The 17,319-nt window shown below is 39.4% G+C and overlaps 3 protein-coding genes across 3 annotated transcripts; 1 reads left to right on the forward strand and 2 right to left on the reverse strand.

The window, feature by feature from the left end:
- Positions 1–2,662: 2,662 nt before the first annotated feature.
- Positions 2,663–9,568, reverse strand: LOC145911151 (uncharacterized). Its single transcript, XM_082998403.1, has 17 exons — positions 9,306–9,568; positions 8,991–9,194; positions 8,557–8,796; positions 8,134–8,225; positions 8,001–8,074; positions 7,798–7,883; positions 7,663–7,726; positions 7,465–7,577; positions 6,763–6,963; positions 5,986–6,095; positions 5,658–5,792; positions 5,459–5,546; positions 5,267–5,373; positions 5,176–5,192; positions 3,520–5,084; positions 3,133–3,205; positions 2,663–2,870 (listed from the first exon to the last, which is right to left on the reverse strand). The coding sequence occupies exons 1-17, from the start codon at positions 9,459–9,461 to the stop codon at positions 2,854–2,856; spliced, it is 3,342 nt and encodes a 1,113-aa protein (XP_082854529.1). The 5' UTR covers positions 9,462–9,568; the 3' UTR covers positions 2,663–2,853.
- A 419-nt stretch (positions 9,569–9,987) lies between these two features.
- LOC145910657 (COMM domain-containing protein 3-like) lies at positions 9,988–11,003 on the forward strand. Its single transcript, XM_082997845.1, has one exon. It carries the CDS (start codon positions 10,007–10,009, stop codon positions 10,577–10,579), a length of 573 nt encoding a protein of 190 aa, XP_082853971.1. The 5' UTR covers positions 9,988–10,006; the 3' UTR covers positions 10,580–11,003.
- Positions 11,004–11,080: 77 nt separating this feature from the next.
- Positions 11,081–16,637, reverse strand: LOC145910656 (uncharacterized). Its single transcript, XM_082997844.1, has 11 exons — positions 16,341–16,637; positions 15,822–15,965; positions 15,454–15,656; positions 14,265–15,104; positions 13,999–14,060; positions 13,531–13,682; positions 12,902–13,241; positions 12,597–12,677; positions 12,240–12,305; positions 12,102–12,176; positions 11,081–11,529 (listed from the first exon to the last, which is right to left on the reverse strand). Exons 1-11 carry the CDS (start codon positions 16,419–16,421, stop codon positions 11,393–11,395), a joined length of 2,181 nt encoding a protein of 726 aa, XP_082853970.1. The 5' UTR covers positions 16,422–16,637; the 3' UTR covers positions 11,081–11,392.
- Positions 16,638–17,319: the final 682 nt, after the last annotated feature.

The raw sequence follows: 17,319 nt of genomic DNA on the forward strand, positions 1-17,319 counted from the left end.
TTTTGGCCAGAATCCGGAAAAACGGAAAGGGGTTAGCCTTGGTGTTTTTTCAAAAATCGACCGAAAATTTCATCCCTTCAATTCCGGTTTAAACCGGTTTGGTGGTTCGAGAGGCTGCTGAAACCGGCCCAAACCGGTTTAAACCTGGAATATTCCGGCGAATTCGGCCAGGAACCGGTTAGTTTTGTTTTTGCCAGAATCCGGAAAAACGGAAAGGGGTTAGCCTTGGTGTTTTTTCAAAAATCGACCGAAATTTTCATCTCTCCGGTTTAAACCGATTTGGAGGTTCGAGAGGCTGCTGAAACCGGCCCAAACCGGTTTAAACCTGGAATATTACGGCGAATTCGGCCAGGAACCGGTTAGTTTTGTTTTTGCCAGAATCCGGAAAAACGGAAAGGGGTTAGCCTTGGTGTTTTTTCAGAAATCCACCGAAAATTTCATCCCTCTAATTCCGGTTTAAACCGGTTTGGTGGTTCGAGAGGCTGCTGAAACCGGCCCAAACCGGTTTAAACCTGGTATATTCCGGCGAATTCGGCCAGGAACCGGTTAGTTTTGTTTTTGCCAGAATCCGGAAAAACGGAAAGGGGTTAGCCTTGGTGTTTTTTCAAAAATCGACCGAAAATTTCATCCCTCTAATTCCGGTTTAAACCAGTTTGGAGGTTCGAGAGGCTGCTGAAACCGGCCCAAACCGGTTTAAACCTGGAATATTCCGGCAAATTCGGCCAGGAACCGGTTATTTTTGTTTTGGCCAAAGTCTGGAAAAACGGAAAGGGGTTAGCCTTGGTGTTTTTTCAAAAATCGACCGAAATTTTCATCTCTCCAATTCCGGTTTAAACCGATTTGGAGGTTCGAGAGGCTGCTGAAACCGGCCCAAACCGGTTTAAACCTGCAATATTCCGGCGAATTCGGCCAGGAACCGGTTAGTTTTGTTTTTGCCAGAATCCGGAAAAACGGAAAGGGGTTAGCCTTGGTGTTTTTTCAAAAATCGACCGAAAATTTCATCCCTCTAATTCCGGTTTAAACCAGTTTGGAGGTTCGAGAGGCTGCTGAAACCGGCCCAAACCGGTTTAAACCTGGAATATTCCGGCGAATTCGGCCAGGAACCGGTTAGTTTTGTTTTGGCCAGAATCCGGAAAAACGGAAAGGGGTTAGCCTTGGTGTTTTTTCAGAAATCCACCGAAAATTTCATCCCTCTAATTCCGGTTTAAACCGGTTTGGTGGTTCGAGAGGCTGCTGAAACCGGCCCAAACCGGTTTAAACCTGGTATATTCCGGCGAATTCGGCCAGGAACCGGTTAGTTTTGTTTTTGCCAGAATCCGGAAAAACGGAAAGGGGTTAGCCTTGGTGTTTTTTCAAAAATCGACCGAAATTTTCATCTCTCCAATTCCGGTTTAAACCGATTTGGAGGTTCGAGAGGCTGCTGAAACCGGCCCAAACCGGTTTAAACCTGCAATATTCCGGCGAATTCGGCCAGGAACCGGTTAGTTTTGTTTTTGCCAGAATCCGGAAAAACGGAAAGGGGTTAGCCTTGGTGTTTTTTCAAAAATCGACCGAAAATTTCATCTCTCCAATTCCGGTTTAAACCAGTTTGGAGGTTCGAGAGGCTGCTGAAACCGGCCCAAACCGGTTTAAACCTGGAATATTCCGGCAAATTCGGTCAGGAACCGGTTATTTTTGTTTAGGCCAGAATCCGGAAAAACGGAAAGGGGTTAGCCTTGGTGTTTTTTCAAAAATCGACCAAAAATTTCATCCCTCTAATTCCGGTTTAAACCAGTTTGGAGGTCCGAGAGGCTGCTGAAACCGGCCCAAACCGGTTAGACCTGGAATATTCCGGCAAATTCGGCCAGGAACCGGTTATTTTTGTTTTGGCCAAAGTCTGGAAAAACGGAAAGGGGTTAGCCTTGGTGTTTTTTCAAAAATCGACCGAAAATTTCATCTCTCCAATTCCGGTTTAAACCAGTTTGGAGGTTCGAGATGCTGCTGAAACCGGCCCAAACCGGTTTAAACCTGGAATATTCCGGCGAATTCGGCCAGGAACCGGTTAGTTTTGTTTTGGCCAGAACCCGGAAAAACGGAAAGGGGTTAGCCTTGGTGTTTTTTCAAAAATCGACCGAAATTTTCATCTCTCCAATTCCGGTTTAAACCGATTTGGAGGTTCGAGAGGCTGCTGAAACCGGCCCAAACCGGTTTAAACCTGGAATATTACGGCGAATTCGGCCAGGAACCGGTTAGTTTTGTTTTTGCCAGAATCCGGAAAAACGGAAAGGGGTTAGCCTTGGTGTTTTTTCAAAAATCGACCGGTTCGAGAAGTTGCTGAAACCAGTCTAAACCGGTTCAAATCGGTTAACATTCGAAATTTTGCACATTTTTGCTTGGTCAAAGCCTGAATAACCGGATACAGATGAAGAGCCTTGAAGTTTATTTTAAAGTCATCCGTTAGTTTTCGTCTCCGCTTGTAGTTCACACACATATTTATACCACTTTCATGTTTTTGCGATTATTCCTCAAAGTTGCCAATTTATTCGTGTAACTTCTTTCCTGTTTTGGACAGGAAAAATCCTTTTTCCACATGTTCATGGTATTGTGTATGCATGCGACCGGGGCGAAAATCCTTATCTTGCATTTGTCTGCAACATTCTTAGAACGCATCGACGGTCGGTTGTTGTATTTTATTCACACACATCGAAAAACGTTGCGTCACGCCAGGCGCCAATCAGTGTGAAACTGAGGCAAAATCGGCGCAATATGAATCCGGACATTCCTCTACGCCAAGAAAGTATAGGGAAGTCAACGATTATTGCTTTGTTAGAACGGCATCTGATGGAACTGTTGAGCTGTTCAAGCTGGGGCTGGTCACCGCCTCGTACCAGCTAAACATGAAAAGCAAAAGTCGTTTAAATGCTTGAAAGTTAAACTGTGTTCCCAGTAATTTTGTCTTTTAAAAAAGACGATATGAACTTGTAAAAAAAAACGAATATGTACAAAACGAAATGACAAAACAAAAATGACAAGATCAACACATCTGCAGAAGGAAAATCAATTATTGCTTATTTAACAAAGTTAAAATGCGCTTTTTTCAACCACCGCATACGTAATTTAGTGAGGAACCCCTTTCAATATAACGTATGTCACCTTGCATCCGAGCTGATAGCAGAGCTTCCATAGCCGCTTGATCCAGATCTACGTGTCCAGCACTGTTACTAACCTACAAATAATAATTAGTCCGGATTCAACAAGGGTGTTTTAAACTGAAAACAACACAAATGTGTTGCTGATAACTTTCTACCAAGTATACCCAAAGATAAACGTACGAAGTATGCGCAAAAGAACCATAACATATGAATGAGAGCTGCAGACAGGTGTACACTCTGTTGCGACCAACAAGTCAAAGTCAGCTACACTGATTAGATCTTATAGGGCGACACAGGGTGTACACCTGTTCATTTACTTGTCAGCATTGTGGAAACAAGCGGTGAGGCTTTTTGTATTGGAATTATGTGCAGTCAATTAGTAACTCACGGGTAATGTTGGATTCGGCAGCTGGTTGAACTTGAGAAATTGTTCGGCGGAAAACTGGGCGTGGACAGCGGGTGACGATTTGACTGGAAGGGGTGATTTTGCCGAGGTGCGGGAGACGGGACTCGAACCCACGCCGTATGGGTTCTCCGCTTTTAATGTTGTGGGCGTGTGGAAGTGGAACATTGGACTTGCGTAGACCGAGGACGAACTTGGGGCAATTGAGGCGAGCGCGGCTGTCGAATGCTTGGGAGGCACTTGTGGTAACGGGGAAGTACCACCTTTCATGTACAACATGTCTCCCGGTGGCCGCTGGAGGGCATGCGAGGTGTGCGCTATTGAGTACCTGCCACTGGGGGGCGTAGGAGCGACGAAAGTGTGTTTTTTCTGACCTTCTCCAGTCCTTGATACAGTGGGCGTTAAATTCGTGCTCCTCGAGAACGAGTCTGTGTATTTTATCGCTCCGTTCGATGTTTTTTTAGTTTCGTCCGAATGAGATCCGCCAGAAGGCGCACCGTGCATGAGGATGTGTTTCGACTGGCGCTGCTTCGACGGTGACGAGTCAGAGGCATGCAGAGTTTTTGCCGCACTTGTTGCAGTGTTTTGCGGCGATGACTTTTTACTTGCAGCTGTTACGGTTTTCGGGGTGTCCGGTTTCGTCTGCGGCGAGGTTTTGCTGGTCGAGAACTTGTGGTATTGTGGCTGCTTTTGCTGGAAAGAAGGGGGAGTCTGTTGCAGCTGTTTCTGCAACGCAGCCTGCTGCATTTTAAGGAAGTTCGCCATGCTGTCGACCGTCGGGTTGTTCGCAATAGGTGAACCAATCATTGGTGGAAACGCCATGGATGAAAGAACCCCGAGCACTTGGTTGTCAACCGGTACCTGCTGAGGGCCAGTGGGAGGTAACATCATTGCGTATTTCAACAGTTCCGCGTTGTAGTGTTCCATAGCGTTCTGTACAGAAGGCGCGGAAGTTTTAATTATCTTCGTTTGCGTTTTGCCAATAGGCTGCGCTGATGAGCTTGCGTAATGCGACACGTTGGGTTTCGTAGAGGTCGCGGTGTCTTTGCTATCTTTTATAGGTGGGACAACCGGTTTTGCAGCACTAGTTGGTGGTTTGTAATTTGCCTCATTCCATATCCTGATAGTCTTGTCATCCACGTGCTTGGATTGTTTGGGAATTTCCTTTGGCGAATGAGCGGCGGATTTGCTTAAATCCTTCACCGAGTACAGTTGAGTTTTGGGGGGCGCAGTTCGTTTCTGCGCGGCCGCTTCACGTTGAGCGCTTGCGATCGCTCGAAGCATCAACTCGCTCTGTTTCTGCTCGTGCAACATTTCGGGCACCGCGTCGCTGTCGAGGTTCAGACTCACGCACAAACTGTTGTCAGGCTGGTGTTGTTCGCGAAAAAGTTGCTTGGAAGCTTTCGTGCTTCCAGCGAAGATGTCGGTACCGTTTTGCATCCGCGGGAGGGAGCTGTTGCCCCCCGGAATGGGAGAAGATGACGTCGAAGCATTGCCGATTTTCTTGTCAGATTTAGTTCCAGAAATAGTCTTTTTACTGGTGCTGATCACTGAAAAAAGAATATTTTACTTTTTAAATATTGAACCGTGCATTTTACCTTTTTGTGCGAATGCATTTTATGACTAAAATTTAAATCTTACCTTTTTTCTGCTTTGGTCTGCAAAAAACATAAGGAAGAGTTTGAGTAATTGCAACGTGATATTTTATTTTTTTGTTTATATTCAAACTTACAAGCTGCCAGTTAGGTGACCATGGGATTCTCTGCTCTCCTTGAACAAAGTCCTCGCCTGCATCCAACCTTTCGGCCACAAATTTTTCACCTCATTCTCAAAGAAGTTCTGACACACAGAAGTTAAAAAACGCAAACAATTTCCACCATCAATTATTAAAAAATTTAATTTTGCATTTCTTTTGATCTTTCACCTTCAAATGTTCTTCAGCGGTCTGGTTTGTCCTTTGCTTGTTCTCGAATTGCGCGAGTTTGACCTTCACCAAGTTATGCAAAAGCTCCCTGAAAAAAATACCAACCATTGTGATGAGGACAATCAGTTCTTACTCTTCTTGTGGTCACGTGGTCACAATTATACACACTCCGAACTCCAACAGTGCATGATATACAAACCTTAGCCTGTCGTTCCATTTAAATTTTCTCCTTGGGGCATAAGTTCTTTTGGTTTTCTCTTCACCATGTGTCTGCGTTCCCATTCCTTCCTCATCCTCATCAGTTGAAGCTGCCAGTGCTGCTCGATCATCAGACCTAACACAATTTTAAGGTTTTAAGTAAGTCAGAAGCAACAAAATGGGACCTTATTATCAAGGTTATGTTTTTCAGGAATGTTTTACAATGCTAAGTTGTACACTTTCATTTTCAAGTATGTTTTTTTCATTTTGAGTAATTTTTTTATTCAGTCATTCAGGATGTTGGTGTTGGTAACATTTTAAACTCATACTTAGCTAGTTGTTGTGCTGCACATTCATGGTCGTATCTTTCAATTTGTTCCTCCATCACATTGTCAATTGCCCTTTTAAGTTCCTCAAGTGGCACCTTCAAAGTCTCATCCTGTCCAAACAAAATATTGATCAGTTTCTGTTTAAAACGGGGCGAAAAAGAACATTGATTTGAAACTTGGTGACAAGGTCAACCAGACCAACATGCATTTTTAAAAACCAGCACATGTTTTCGGGTCAACCAACTCAAAATCAAGTGAAACCAGATAAAAACAAAAGCAACGATTTTAAAAAAGGCCACGTAAAATTTTTAATCAAGTTACATTCACAAATTTGATTTCTTCACATCACCTGGCCCTGTTTGCTTCTCCTAATCAATTTTGTGAGATAAATATTTAATTACTTTTGCTGCCCAAACAGTGTTCCACAATCTCTTCTTGTGCATGTACTTGTGAGTTGTGACACATTATTTGACGTTCAACAATGTGATAGAAAAATATATTTAAACTGCTAGTTTTGATTCAGTCATTATGCGCAAAATACCTCATTACTATATTTTGATGTATGACACTTTGACGAAAGTGTTACTAAAAATGTTACAAGTGGTGAATGTATCATTGCCGCTGCAAAATATTAAAACCCATAGCTTTGAACGTTATCTACCAAAATTTCTGTACATTAATCTTTGGGTAAATTTCTTTTCAAGCAGTTCAACAAAACTTATAGGCCAGCATAGAGGGAAAAACAACGAAATTCTCTGTGACATGTGAGGAACATACTTGTTTAGTTGCGTGCAGCTTCTTCATTCGTTTAATAAGAGTGTCCTTGGAGCACGGGACATGTGGTGTGAGGTGTTGGTAGATTCCCGACCGCTCTCTGTTGCTTAAGTTTTGTGAACCTGCCTCAATGCCGAGCAAGAGTTTGTTCACATCCGGGGAGAAAAACTTCATCTTTCCCTCTTTCTCGTTAGATTTGGCGATCTGCAATTCATTCGTTCGCATATTTTGGCCCCACAAACACAAATTCAAGCACATTATATTTGAGCAAATAAGAAAATTAGGGCAGTGAAGGTATAGCCAAAATTTTCAAAAATTTAATAGGTGGTCCAATGGACAAGGTTAGTAATATGTGGACAATGTGTGTTTTCACTGCAGTTTAATAACGAACACACACACAATAATTATAGTGTTACACCTGATGAAGCGAGGGGAACTCGCGAAAGCTAGTGTACTTTTTGTGATACACAGTCAGTCTTTTACAAAAGAGTGCCTAATCAAGAGAATTTAGTTCAAATACTGTAACCGGAAAGCAAAAAAATGTAAAATTACTTCAAGAATTCTCTTGATAACATTATCTCAATACCTCTAATTTAAAGACACAATATTTGGCCCGCAGACCCATGTCCCCACTAAACCGACATAATTCAAATATGCAAAGTAACCCAGATTAACATGATCTGACTGCATTTTAATTGCCGTTACCTTGGTGAGTGATGAGATTTTTTCTTTTACCAATGAAGGTATGGAAAGAGGTAGATCGTCGGTCTGGGGCGACTTGAATGCTGACTCTTTGCGATGTACATCAGGACTTTGCCCTGAATATAAATTTGCAACCTTTAAAATGACTGACATAGAGTTTTACGCTTATTTCAAATTTACAAACATCTTTTTTAAGCCTACCGTATTTCTTGATTGATGCCATGTGTTGTTCATCGACCAAGTCCAGCAAATCTCTTTCAGAGCTCTGTAGGAAGCAAGAAACTGATTGATGTAGGCTGCAGGTGTTAGTGGTTACAAAGTAAATACACAACATACTGCAGAACTTGTGGTGGATGTTGTTCTTCCATTGCTCATGTTATGTGAGGAGTGATTCATCTTCGATCCATTGGGTTTCTCTGACCCTTGACACACAAAAATTATACATGTTAAAAAATATTGATGCAAGAATTATTTATATTGATGCAAACATATTGAGTAATTTTACTGCCAGAAACAACGTAGGTCTCACAAACTTGTACCAGAGGAACTAAGGTGTTGTTGTGCCTTTGCTTTGGCCACCAGCAATTGAACCTTGGTTTGTTTTTTCTTGGCACTAAAATATTGAACATGTGTTTATATTTTTGCAAGTGAAAAAAACAAGTTATGTCTTACCCTTTGCCTAATTTGCCCATTTTCTCTTTTCCCTGAAGAGACAGCTTTCTTCTCCGCTTATCAACCTCCACTGACCCTTTTCTTTTTAGGGTCTGCAAACGATAAAAAGTATATACAAGCATGGAAAAGGGAAATTGTTTAAAAAACCCTACCCTATGCCATTGTGGCAAGTAAGTGAAGTGGGAATCACAGGCAAATCAAGTGTATAATAACAAATTACCATAGCTAGCTTGACAACAGATTGATCAATAATACAACTTTTATTTCAAAACAATTACATTTATATATATTTTTCATCTTAAAAAAAGTTCTAAATTTGTCTTAAAATAGGTTTAAGTAACAACATTCTATGAGACATCATTGTCTTCTGCACACAAACACCAGCAAATATCTGTGAAAGAATGACCGTAGGCTCTAACGAACCTTTTTCTTTAAAATATGGGAATCTTTGAAATCCTCCCCACTCTCTTCAGAACCTGAAGCAAGCCTTCTTCTCTTTTTGAGATGAACAGAAAGTGGAAGAGATTCATCATCATCATCGTCGTCGTCATCATCTTGATCCATGTTTGAGTCATCAGACACATGTTTAAACTCTAGTCTTCCACTATTTATGTAGAAGCCTCCTAACTGTGTGGTAAGGCTGGTTGGGACCACCTCGTCATACTAAAAAAATGTTAAAATCAATTAGTTTAGACCTAGACTGGTTCCACAATTGTGGCAGAATCTAGCCCTCGTCCCGGCGATGCCTTAACACCAATTTATCCAGAACATTCCGAGCTCTTATTAAATCCTCGGATCCATAAACTATAGTTTTTATTATTTACAGTCCCGGATATGCAAACATTCTGCCAACTTACACATTCAGAATTGTCAACAAAAGGGTCAGTTTCATCGTATCCATATCCAACATCTGCTAAATCCTTCACTCGATTTCTTTTTCGTTTCTTCTTGGTGGGTCCCGCTCCATATTTTGCCTCATAGTAGGAAGCAAGAGCTTCGGCCTCTGATGATCCTTTTGGGCCGTCTTTACCGATGCCATTTGTGACTTTCTCTTTGTTTTTCTGGACAAAAATCAAAGCAAACACATTAGCAAAGGAAATATTGAGTCCATCCCAACTTAAACCAAGTAATACAGGAAAATTAAATCGAAGTAACAGTACAAATTAAACTACCTTGTTGGCATCTTTCACCAAGTCAATGTATGAGAACTCAGGACAGCAGTTTTCACTGGTCTTGGCCAAAGAAAGCGTGAAGCGTAGATTTTTCCTCTTGCTTTTCTTTGCTGCCTTCTCTTTAGATGCATGAGGGGATTGGCTCATTAAATCCATTGTGGCATTTCAATTGCAATGTCAAGTCATACAGTGCTGGTAACATTCGCCATCATTCAAATAATTGGAAGTGACTATGACTTTCCAATGATAGTTGTGACAGAGAGAACCTTAAATAAACAGAAAACCAGGAAGTTGTTTAGCTATGATAAGTCAAAGTGAAACGGAACAAAATTTATTCAATTTCGTTGTAAAAGAATCCTATTCGTACAAGTGAAAAAAAATAGTAATTAGTTGCATTGTTCGTTTACTTTGCCTGCAGACCAGTCGTTGCAGACATAGAAATAAAATCACATATAAACGTGCAGAGAGAACACAAATTAGTTTTATCCAAGAACAAGGGAAAGATACATATTGTATAAAAACATAGATTTAACTATTCGCGCAGTGAAAATTTTTATCATATAAATGTGCATTCTCAGGGATAAAATTAATGTTAACAAATTTTCGTCGTTCCAACTGAACTACCCGTTACGCTTTGCTGCACAAAAAACTCCAACGTTTTGCCGCAAACTCCAGAAATTTGTTTCAATTCAACAGAAAGTATGGATGTTGTTCCAAGATCAGTTCTGGAAGGTCTTATACTATGTCGCGACGACAGCCTTATTTCTGACCGAGACTACGAGGTTATCGTGGAGCAAGCCAACCAAACACTTTTGAGAAGTGGTGAACAACAAGAAGAACTAAAGCTTTCCAAGGAGAAAAGCAGCGAAGATGCGGCTAAACAATGTCACGCTGCTTGCATGGCTCTCGTACTCGAAGCGGCTAAACTTGACCTGCAGGAAGAGCAATTGGGAATGATTTTGGACGACTGCTATCTCCCAACTAAAAGGAAAGATGTCTTTTTTTCAAATTACAACCACCATAAAGATGATTTGAGGGAGAGACTTTCTGCAGTCGGTCGCCATCCTCCGAATCTTGTGGACGTTGATTGGAGGCTTGATTATAATATCAAGAACAATCGAGTTCACAAAGTAAATGAACTTCAGTATGCCGTTACTCTTAAACAAGATAACGGTGAGCATATTGATATGGTTTGTTCGAGAGATGAACTTCAGGATCTTGTAGGAAAACTGAAAGAGGCAACAAAAGCACTGGAACGAGCCAGTCAAATATAGCAGTTGATCTTCAACACAATCTGATAATATGGGAATTGATAACATTTGTGGTTTTATCAGTGCCCATGCCATTTTATTCTTTGTATTGTTCATCTGCATTTTTTGCGCAGAATACAAAATGATTTAATCATTAAATTCTATTGAATTTAAAATATAAGCTATGATATTAAAAGGGCTTGTTTAGACTTTTTCATATCACATGTGCAATCTTATTTTTGAGTGTGTTTATCAGTAAAAAGTGTCACTATGATGCATTTGGAATTCATGATTGCCTGCACAAAACTTTAATGCCATGTTTTAATTTTTTTTAGCTCTCTTTAGTAATTATTCCAATTGTAAAGTAATTTTTTGTTGGACATTGTTGCCCACACACTTTTAAGAATAACACTGCTCATCCCTGTTATTATATGTTTGTATTTTCATTTTCTATTATTTTTTCAGAAAGCATTACATCTGTTTGTTGATTTGAAGTTTATTTGTGTGTGACACTAAAACTAATTAAGTGCAAAAACAACTGCATGAACTGAAAAGTATTCAAAGGCAGAGGGTCTTAGAAAATTTACAAAACCGATTGAATAGTGATGGATTGGAGAAGCACAGTACCACACAAATTTAAAACAGTTTGAAGAACAAAGGTAAGACACCACAGCTCGCGAAGCCAAACAGAAGTACAATCAGGACTTTGGTAAAAGCACCACGGGTAAATGAGAGATGAGTCACAGTGGAAACGAGTGATAGAAACTGACAAAAAATTGCAGGGAAATCGGTAAAAAAAATTATCTTAGCAATGGATTTTGCAGATTGCAAGCTGGGTTAGTTAAGTAGCAGAAAGCACGTTTCCAGAGTTTCAAAGTCAACTTCGTTTTTGTATTTTTCATACACGTCTCCGATGCTAAGTCCTCGCTTGAACATGGATCTAACTTGTTTGTACTTTTCCTCTCCCATTGAATCTGTTGAGTAGAACACCAGTAAATTGTCTCTGTCTGTTTAAAAATGGGAATTCGTCCATTTATATTACTAATAGTCACAAAAACATTTTCTTTGTTTCCATACATACAACATACTATGTTGCTGCCAGGCATATTGCAATTTAATTAATCTGTTCTACTGGCACAAATCAACAGACATACTATTGTAGGAAATAATGGTTCTTGTGTTAAATATTAGCTGTGGGTCAAATTTGGCAGACCATGCACCAATATGTTGCCTGCACTAAGTTTGTTCTTCAATCACATAAACAAAAACTAAAAAAATAGAATATTGATAACTTTTTTTAAATAAACAAGTTATGCTTATTATGATTTTATAACATGGCATTTGGTTGCAGCGCTATAACTAAAATGAATTCAAATAAAAATTTTGATTGTATTGTTATTTGCAAAACTGTCTGCCCCTTGTAATATCTGGGCTGGTAAATATGACCCACGACACCAACACCAATATGATAAACTAACCAAAACTACCAATCTTGCATTTGCAAGAAACATGATAAGCATGAGTTGTAAACATAACTTCAACATACCAATACACTCTTTCTTGACCAGATCCAAGGAAGAAACTTGATTTGTCATAGTTGCAGTCGACTCAAAATCACTGTCTGTGATGTAATTATTAAAACGTGAAACACAATCACATGCATGTTTACATGTTTAAAACTTACCACTTCCACCAGAGTCATCTTCGAAGTCATCTGGATAATCTTCCTCATGAGATAAACTGACAGCCTCTGAAATTTAAATAAATTTTTGCGAATCACTGGAGCAAATAGTTCATGTTTTATAGCGAGCTGCTTGTAGGTCAACTGTTTCGACCTTTCAGTTGCACTGATGAGACCTGATAGGTCAAACCAGTGGCCTTATGCGATGCTATAATCCATTTATTAGTTTGCAACAAGTGTTAAGGGGACTATACAAGTGTAAAGGGCTCACAGTCTTCTGGCAATTCTTTAACTTTGAAGTTTTTGATTTTTTGGACCTATGGCAAATGTCTTGTCATAGCTAATATAATATGCCCTTACTAGGTGATTTTTTCTGGGCTGCAAACAATTCGCTTGGGGTGTCGATGACATGGTTGTTCCTTCTGGCTTGGTTCCGTACACCTAAAACACAAAATACCGAAACATTAAAATTGGTTTTGCAAAATAATACCAGTCTTTTGAAATTGCATTGTGGCAAAGTATTACTTTTTTAAGTGAGTGGCACACAGTGTTGCGACTTATTAGGCCTCTCCCATTAAATTTCCTTTTATCACACAACCCTTTCCGGCCTGTGGAAAGATTATTTGCAAATCCACTTCATGTAAATTGCCAAAACTGTCACCAACCTTGTGAATCACCTAGCATCAGTGGTTTCTGCTTTTCTCTAGCCAATAACCATCCACTACCAGGCAGCTTTCTTTTCTTCTTCTGTATGCTCTCGCTACGTAGTAAAGGGTCTCTCGGAGCAGGCTCTTCAGCAATTATTTGTGCATCTTTTTTGAGCAACGGTCGTGCTGGTTGCAGCCTGCGACCATTGTTTTGCCTTTCCGGAAGGCGGTAGGTGGGTGCATGTGATTGTACAGCGAGTGACGACCTATTGCTGTTCTGGTTAACAGATATCTTGTTTACAGATTTTGCGATTAGTGGTAATGAGTTCCGTACATCTTCTTGCCTCCTTCTCAAAACCTACACAACACAATTATTATAAGGGGATTTACCCAAACGACACGTATGAGACTGATGGCACTTGAAAATCACTTGAGTTTTACACGCTACACACAATTGGTTACATTGTTTATTTAGGCATCAGACGAATATTGTTCCATGTTCATGGTTTGTATGTATTTAAACCTAAGCATGTCTCCCAAACGTACAGTTCAAATTTATTTTTTTATCTTACACCAATGAAAAATCATTGATCAAATTTGACTTTTGATAAATAACACTACCCATCCTATGTTGATTGGAAAAATACCTGAGCTCGTTTCGAAATCATCCAAGTGCTGGCTGGAAGATTGCGTGCTGGAATAACTGACGGGATTTCCGGTTTTACAGATTTGCCGACTTTTGGTAAGCTCACATCTGGTTCTTCGTTTACCTCGATCACTTCCGGAATCTCATCATCACCTGAAGTATTTGTGAGATATTTGCACAAAATTGTTAATTTTTTGATTTTATCTTATATGGTTGATGTGGTTTTGATTTTAATGTTACATTAACATTATATTATGAGGATAACTTTTTTCTCATGTCAACAATTTCGTCAGATGTTGCAGAAAAAGTGTCAAATTATCAGAAATTAGACTGGTACTAAATGACAGGTAATGAGCACATAATACTAAACAAATGTGCCCGAAGGTCATTTATTGAAGAAAACACTATGTCTGGTAGCAGTAGCAGCACAATAGACTAATTGTTAAGTAGAACACACATTGATATTAACCTGTTGTCGTGTTAACTTTTTTCTCATCCTCGGATGAAGAAAATTCATCAGAAGAATAATCCCTGTCATTATTTAAGAAAAAGATTAGACAAAAATTTAAACAAGATAAAACAAAAAGTATAAAATATATTGGTATAAAAAATGTACAGCAGATTTTACATACGATAAGCAAAGTGGAGCCAATAATATGAATTGTGTGAGTTGATGAGACCTTATAGGTGGAAACAGTGGCCAGCTATATGCCACTTACACAAGACTTTACATACCTCTGAGTGTATATATTTTCACTGTCTGACTCACTGCCATCTTTTGGTTTGTGATCATCATCATCATCGCTGCTACTTGAGAAATCAATGTTATGTTGCTTTCCGCTTGGTCTCCGGGTACCCCTGTCTCCGTAACCAGACCACGTGGCAACAGTATCGTACGTCGTAACAGTTACATTTTTAATGTTTGCGGAGTGGGGACAACTTTGAGGCCTAAAACTGTCAATGTCGTCGGTAAGGTCGTAGGACTTGTCTGTGGCGTACTCCCCATATACAGATATGGAACGCTGTGTAGCTGGTTCTCTTGGGCTGCTGTTTTCCGGGGAGGCAAGTAGACCATCTGCCGAACGCAGTAATTCATCCAAGTCATCAATTTGTTGTGACCTCGTTAAATTGTTTTCTGGGAGTTTTAAAGGAGGCACACGTGTGTCGGAAGTCAATTCTGGACTTCTAGTTTTGATTCGAGATGAAAACTTTTCCAGACAGGGTAGTTTTAGTAATTGTGCTGCATCTGGTCGATCATCTGGATTTCGAGTCAGTATTTGTGCAATGAGCTCTCTAGCACTGCTTGAACAGTGGTCTGGAAGTGTGGAGTACTTGCAGTTTACAATTTTGTAAAATAGACTGACCAAGTTTGCAGCATCAAACGCAGGCGCCAAAGCCAACATTTCAAAAATTAAACAACCCAGGGCCCACATGTCTGATTTAAAGCTGTAGGGAATGTCTTGGCACAGTTCTGGGCTTAGGTAACAGGGAGTCCCAACACATGTGCTGGCTTTGTCCAGAGTATGGTCTATTTCTTTGGAAATCCCAAAATCACCAAGTTTCACGTCTTCTGACCTACAAATAACTTTGGTTATGACTTACTTAAAAAATAGCATTAAAACGTTTTTAAATTTGAGAAATTTTTATTTGAACTGGAAATAACATAGCAAAATATCACTAAAACAAACTTATAGCAAATTGTTGAACTTATTGCAAATGGTTGAAATTTATTTGACAACAACAATGGGCTAGAATGGTCGAATGATGAACCCAGACCAAGGCACACTGGGCTGTGGAGTTATTTGTCAAGACAAGATCAGGTTACACAATGGAACACTTAAGTTTTGTCGGGAGTGTGTAAACAGTGATGCTACAGAGGTAACAAATGGAACAGGCTGTAATTCATAACTACACAAGTTCGTACGTGATAAGGAAAACATTTTCCGACTTCAGATCACGGTGAAGTATTCTCCTATCATGAATGTAGTTCACGGCCGACAATATTTGCGTTGACCAGCACATCACTTTGTCTTCAGGAATGTGTTCATTTTTGGCTTGAGCAGCTTTTATACGATCTTGTATTGTTCCACCATTGCAGTATTCCAGAGCCATGCTTAAATTTCCAGCCTAATAAAAGTTAAATATTTTACAGTTTTTGCAGTAGGCTACACATAAATATAATTAACTGTGCATTGACCTTCACTAATTTTGAATACTTTGCATTGCAACAAAGGTCATTGTATTGGTGCTTATATATATAATAGGGCATACTATATTGTTTCTATATCTCACTTTGTCATCCAGAAACCACTCATAGCATTTGACGATGTGAAAATGATTCAACGTCCTCAATATGTTTGCTTCCCGCACAACAGATTTTCTACAGCGTGATTTCCTGGATTCATCAACTTCAATCTTTTTAATTGCCACCAATTTCTAAAAAGGAAATGATTATTTTCCCGATTGACATAAAAAAATCCTGAATATGATTGAAAAATAGCTTATACTTTAATAAATGCTTGTGGATGCAAAAACAAACCACAAATTTTATTTTGTGACAGCCTCATGTTCATTGTGTAAAACCTTAAAACATAGTATTTTATTTGTATTCATTTATAAGTTATTGCAAATTTTTTAGCAAAATGTAACATGTCCACTGATTACATGAAAAAAAAGTTGTCGTTGTAAATACTTTTTTTTATCCGCAAAAAAATGTTTTTACATACGCAAACATTGATCATCACAATCACTGTTTGCCAAAAAACCTTTACACAAATTACAAACTTTCCCATCTGCGTCACTAATACTTACCTTTAGTTTTTCACTTCTTGCAAGAAACACTGACCCACTTGAGCCCTTTCCTATCTTCGTGATGATTTCATATCCATCCATCCTTCTTTGGTATGATCAAGTGCTGTACAACTGTCTTAAATCAACCTGAATATGCATGCTTCGAGACCTGTATGACTGTATGGATAACACGAAAGGAACAACTTAATTCACAAAATTTGTCATCCTAAAATGCAAGGATGCTATTATGGACAGTAGAGTGTTCCAACATATATTGGATAATGCAACTTAAAAATTCGGATTTGCTGCAAACGAACCAAATACATCCATATTAAAGTAATGCAAAACTACCACGCATTTTCATTGTCAGAAATCTTATTCAAATATTTGCCAGTAAGACAAAAAATTATAATACTATCAGGTTATGTTCGACCAGAATGTGGAGCGCTTGCAAGACAAGTCACCATCAATCCAATGCATGCACTCAATGTCAGCACAGCAACAAAAACCACGCAAATTTATTTTAAGAAACGACAAGAGCAAAGAAACAACAGAGCTTCTCTATACAACCATAGAAATGGAAAAAAAACGTTGGAAGCTTCACGCATGATTGCGTCAATGGAATTTAAATTGCAAATCCATCAACTTACGATAACTTTACTGCAATACAAAGATCAAGTATCACAAACATGTAATGAATTATTGATTTTCACCTCTAAGTAAAGTTCTATTAACCCAAGTTCTGTTTAAGAAAAGTTCGTTGTAATCTGTCCCTGCGTTGTGTCAGCTGTGACGTATCGTCATAATACAAGATTTTACACAATGAACAATCCTTTGGACACCTTGCATTCCAGAACTGTTAACGTTTTCGTCTGTGCCTGCTTTTAGTTGGTCAGTGGAGCTCGATGAAGTTAAATACGGCCGGTTTGACCCCGGCACCCTGGATTAAGTGGTAGTGATCGTTTAGTCGATTTTGCAATTTTGCGTTTCATCGTTTGGT

The sequence above is a fragment of the Ascidia mentula genome, chromosome 8, assembly GCF_947561715.1.
Source record: "Ascidia mentula chromosome 8, kaAscMent1.1, whole genome shotgun sequence".
NCBI classification, from domain to species: Eukaryota; Metazoa; Chordata; class Ascidiacea; order Phlebobranchia; family Ascidiidae; genus Ascidia; species Ascidia mentula.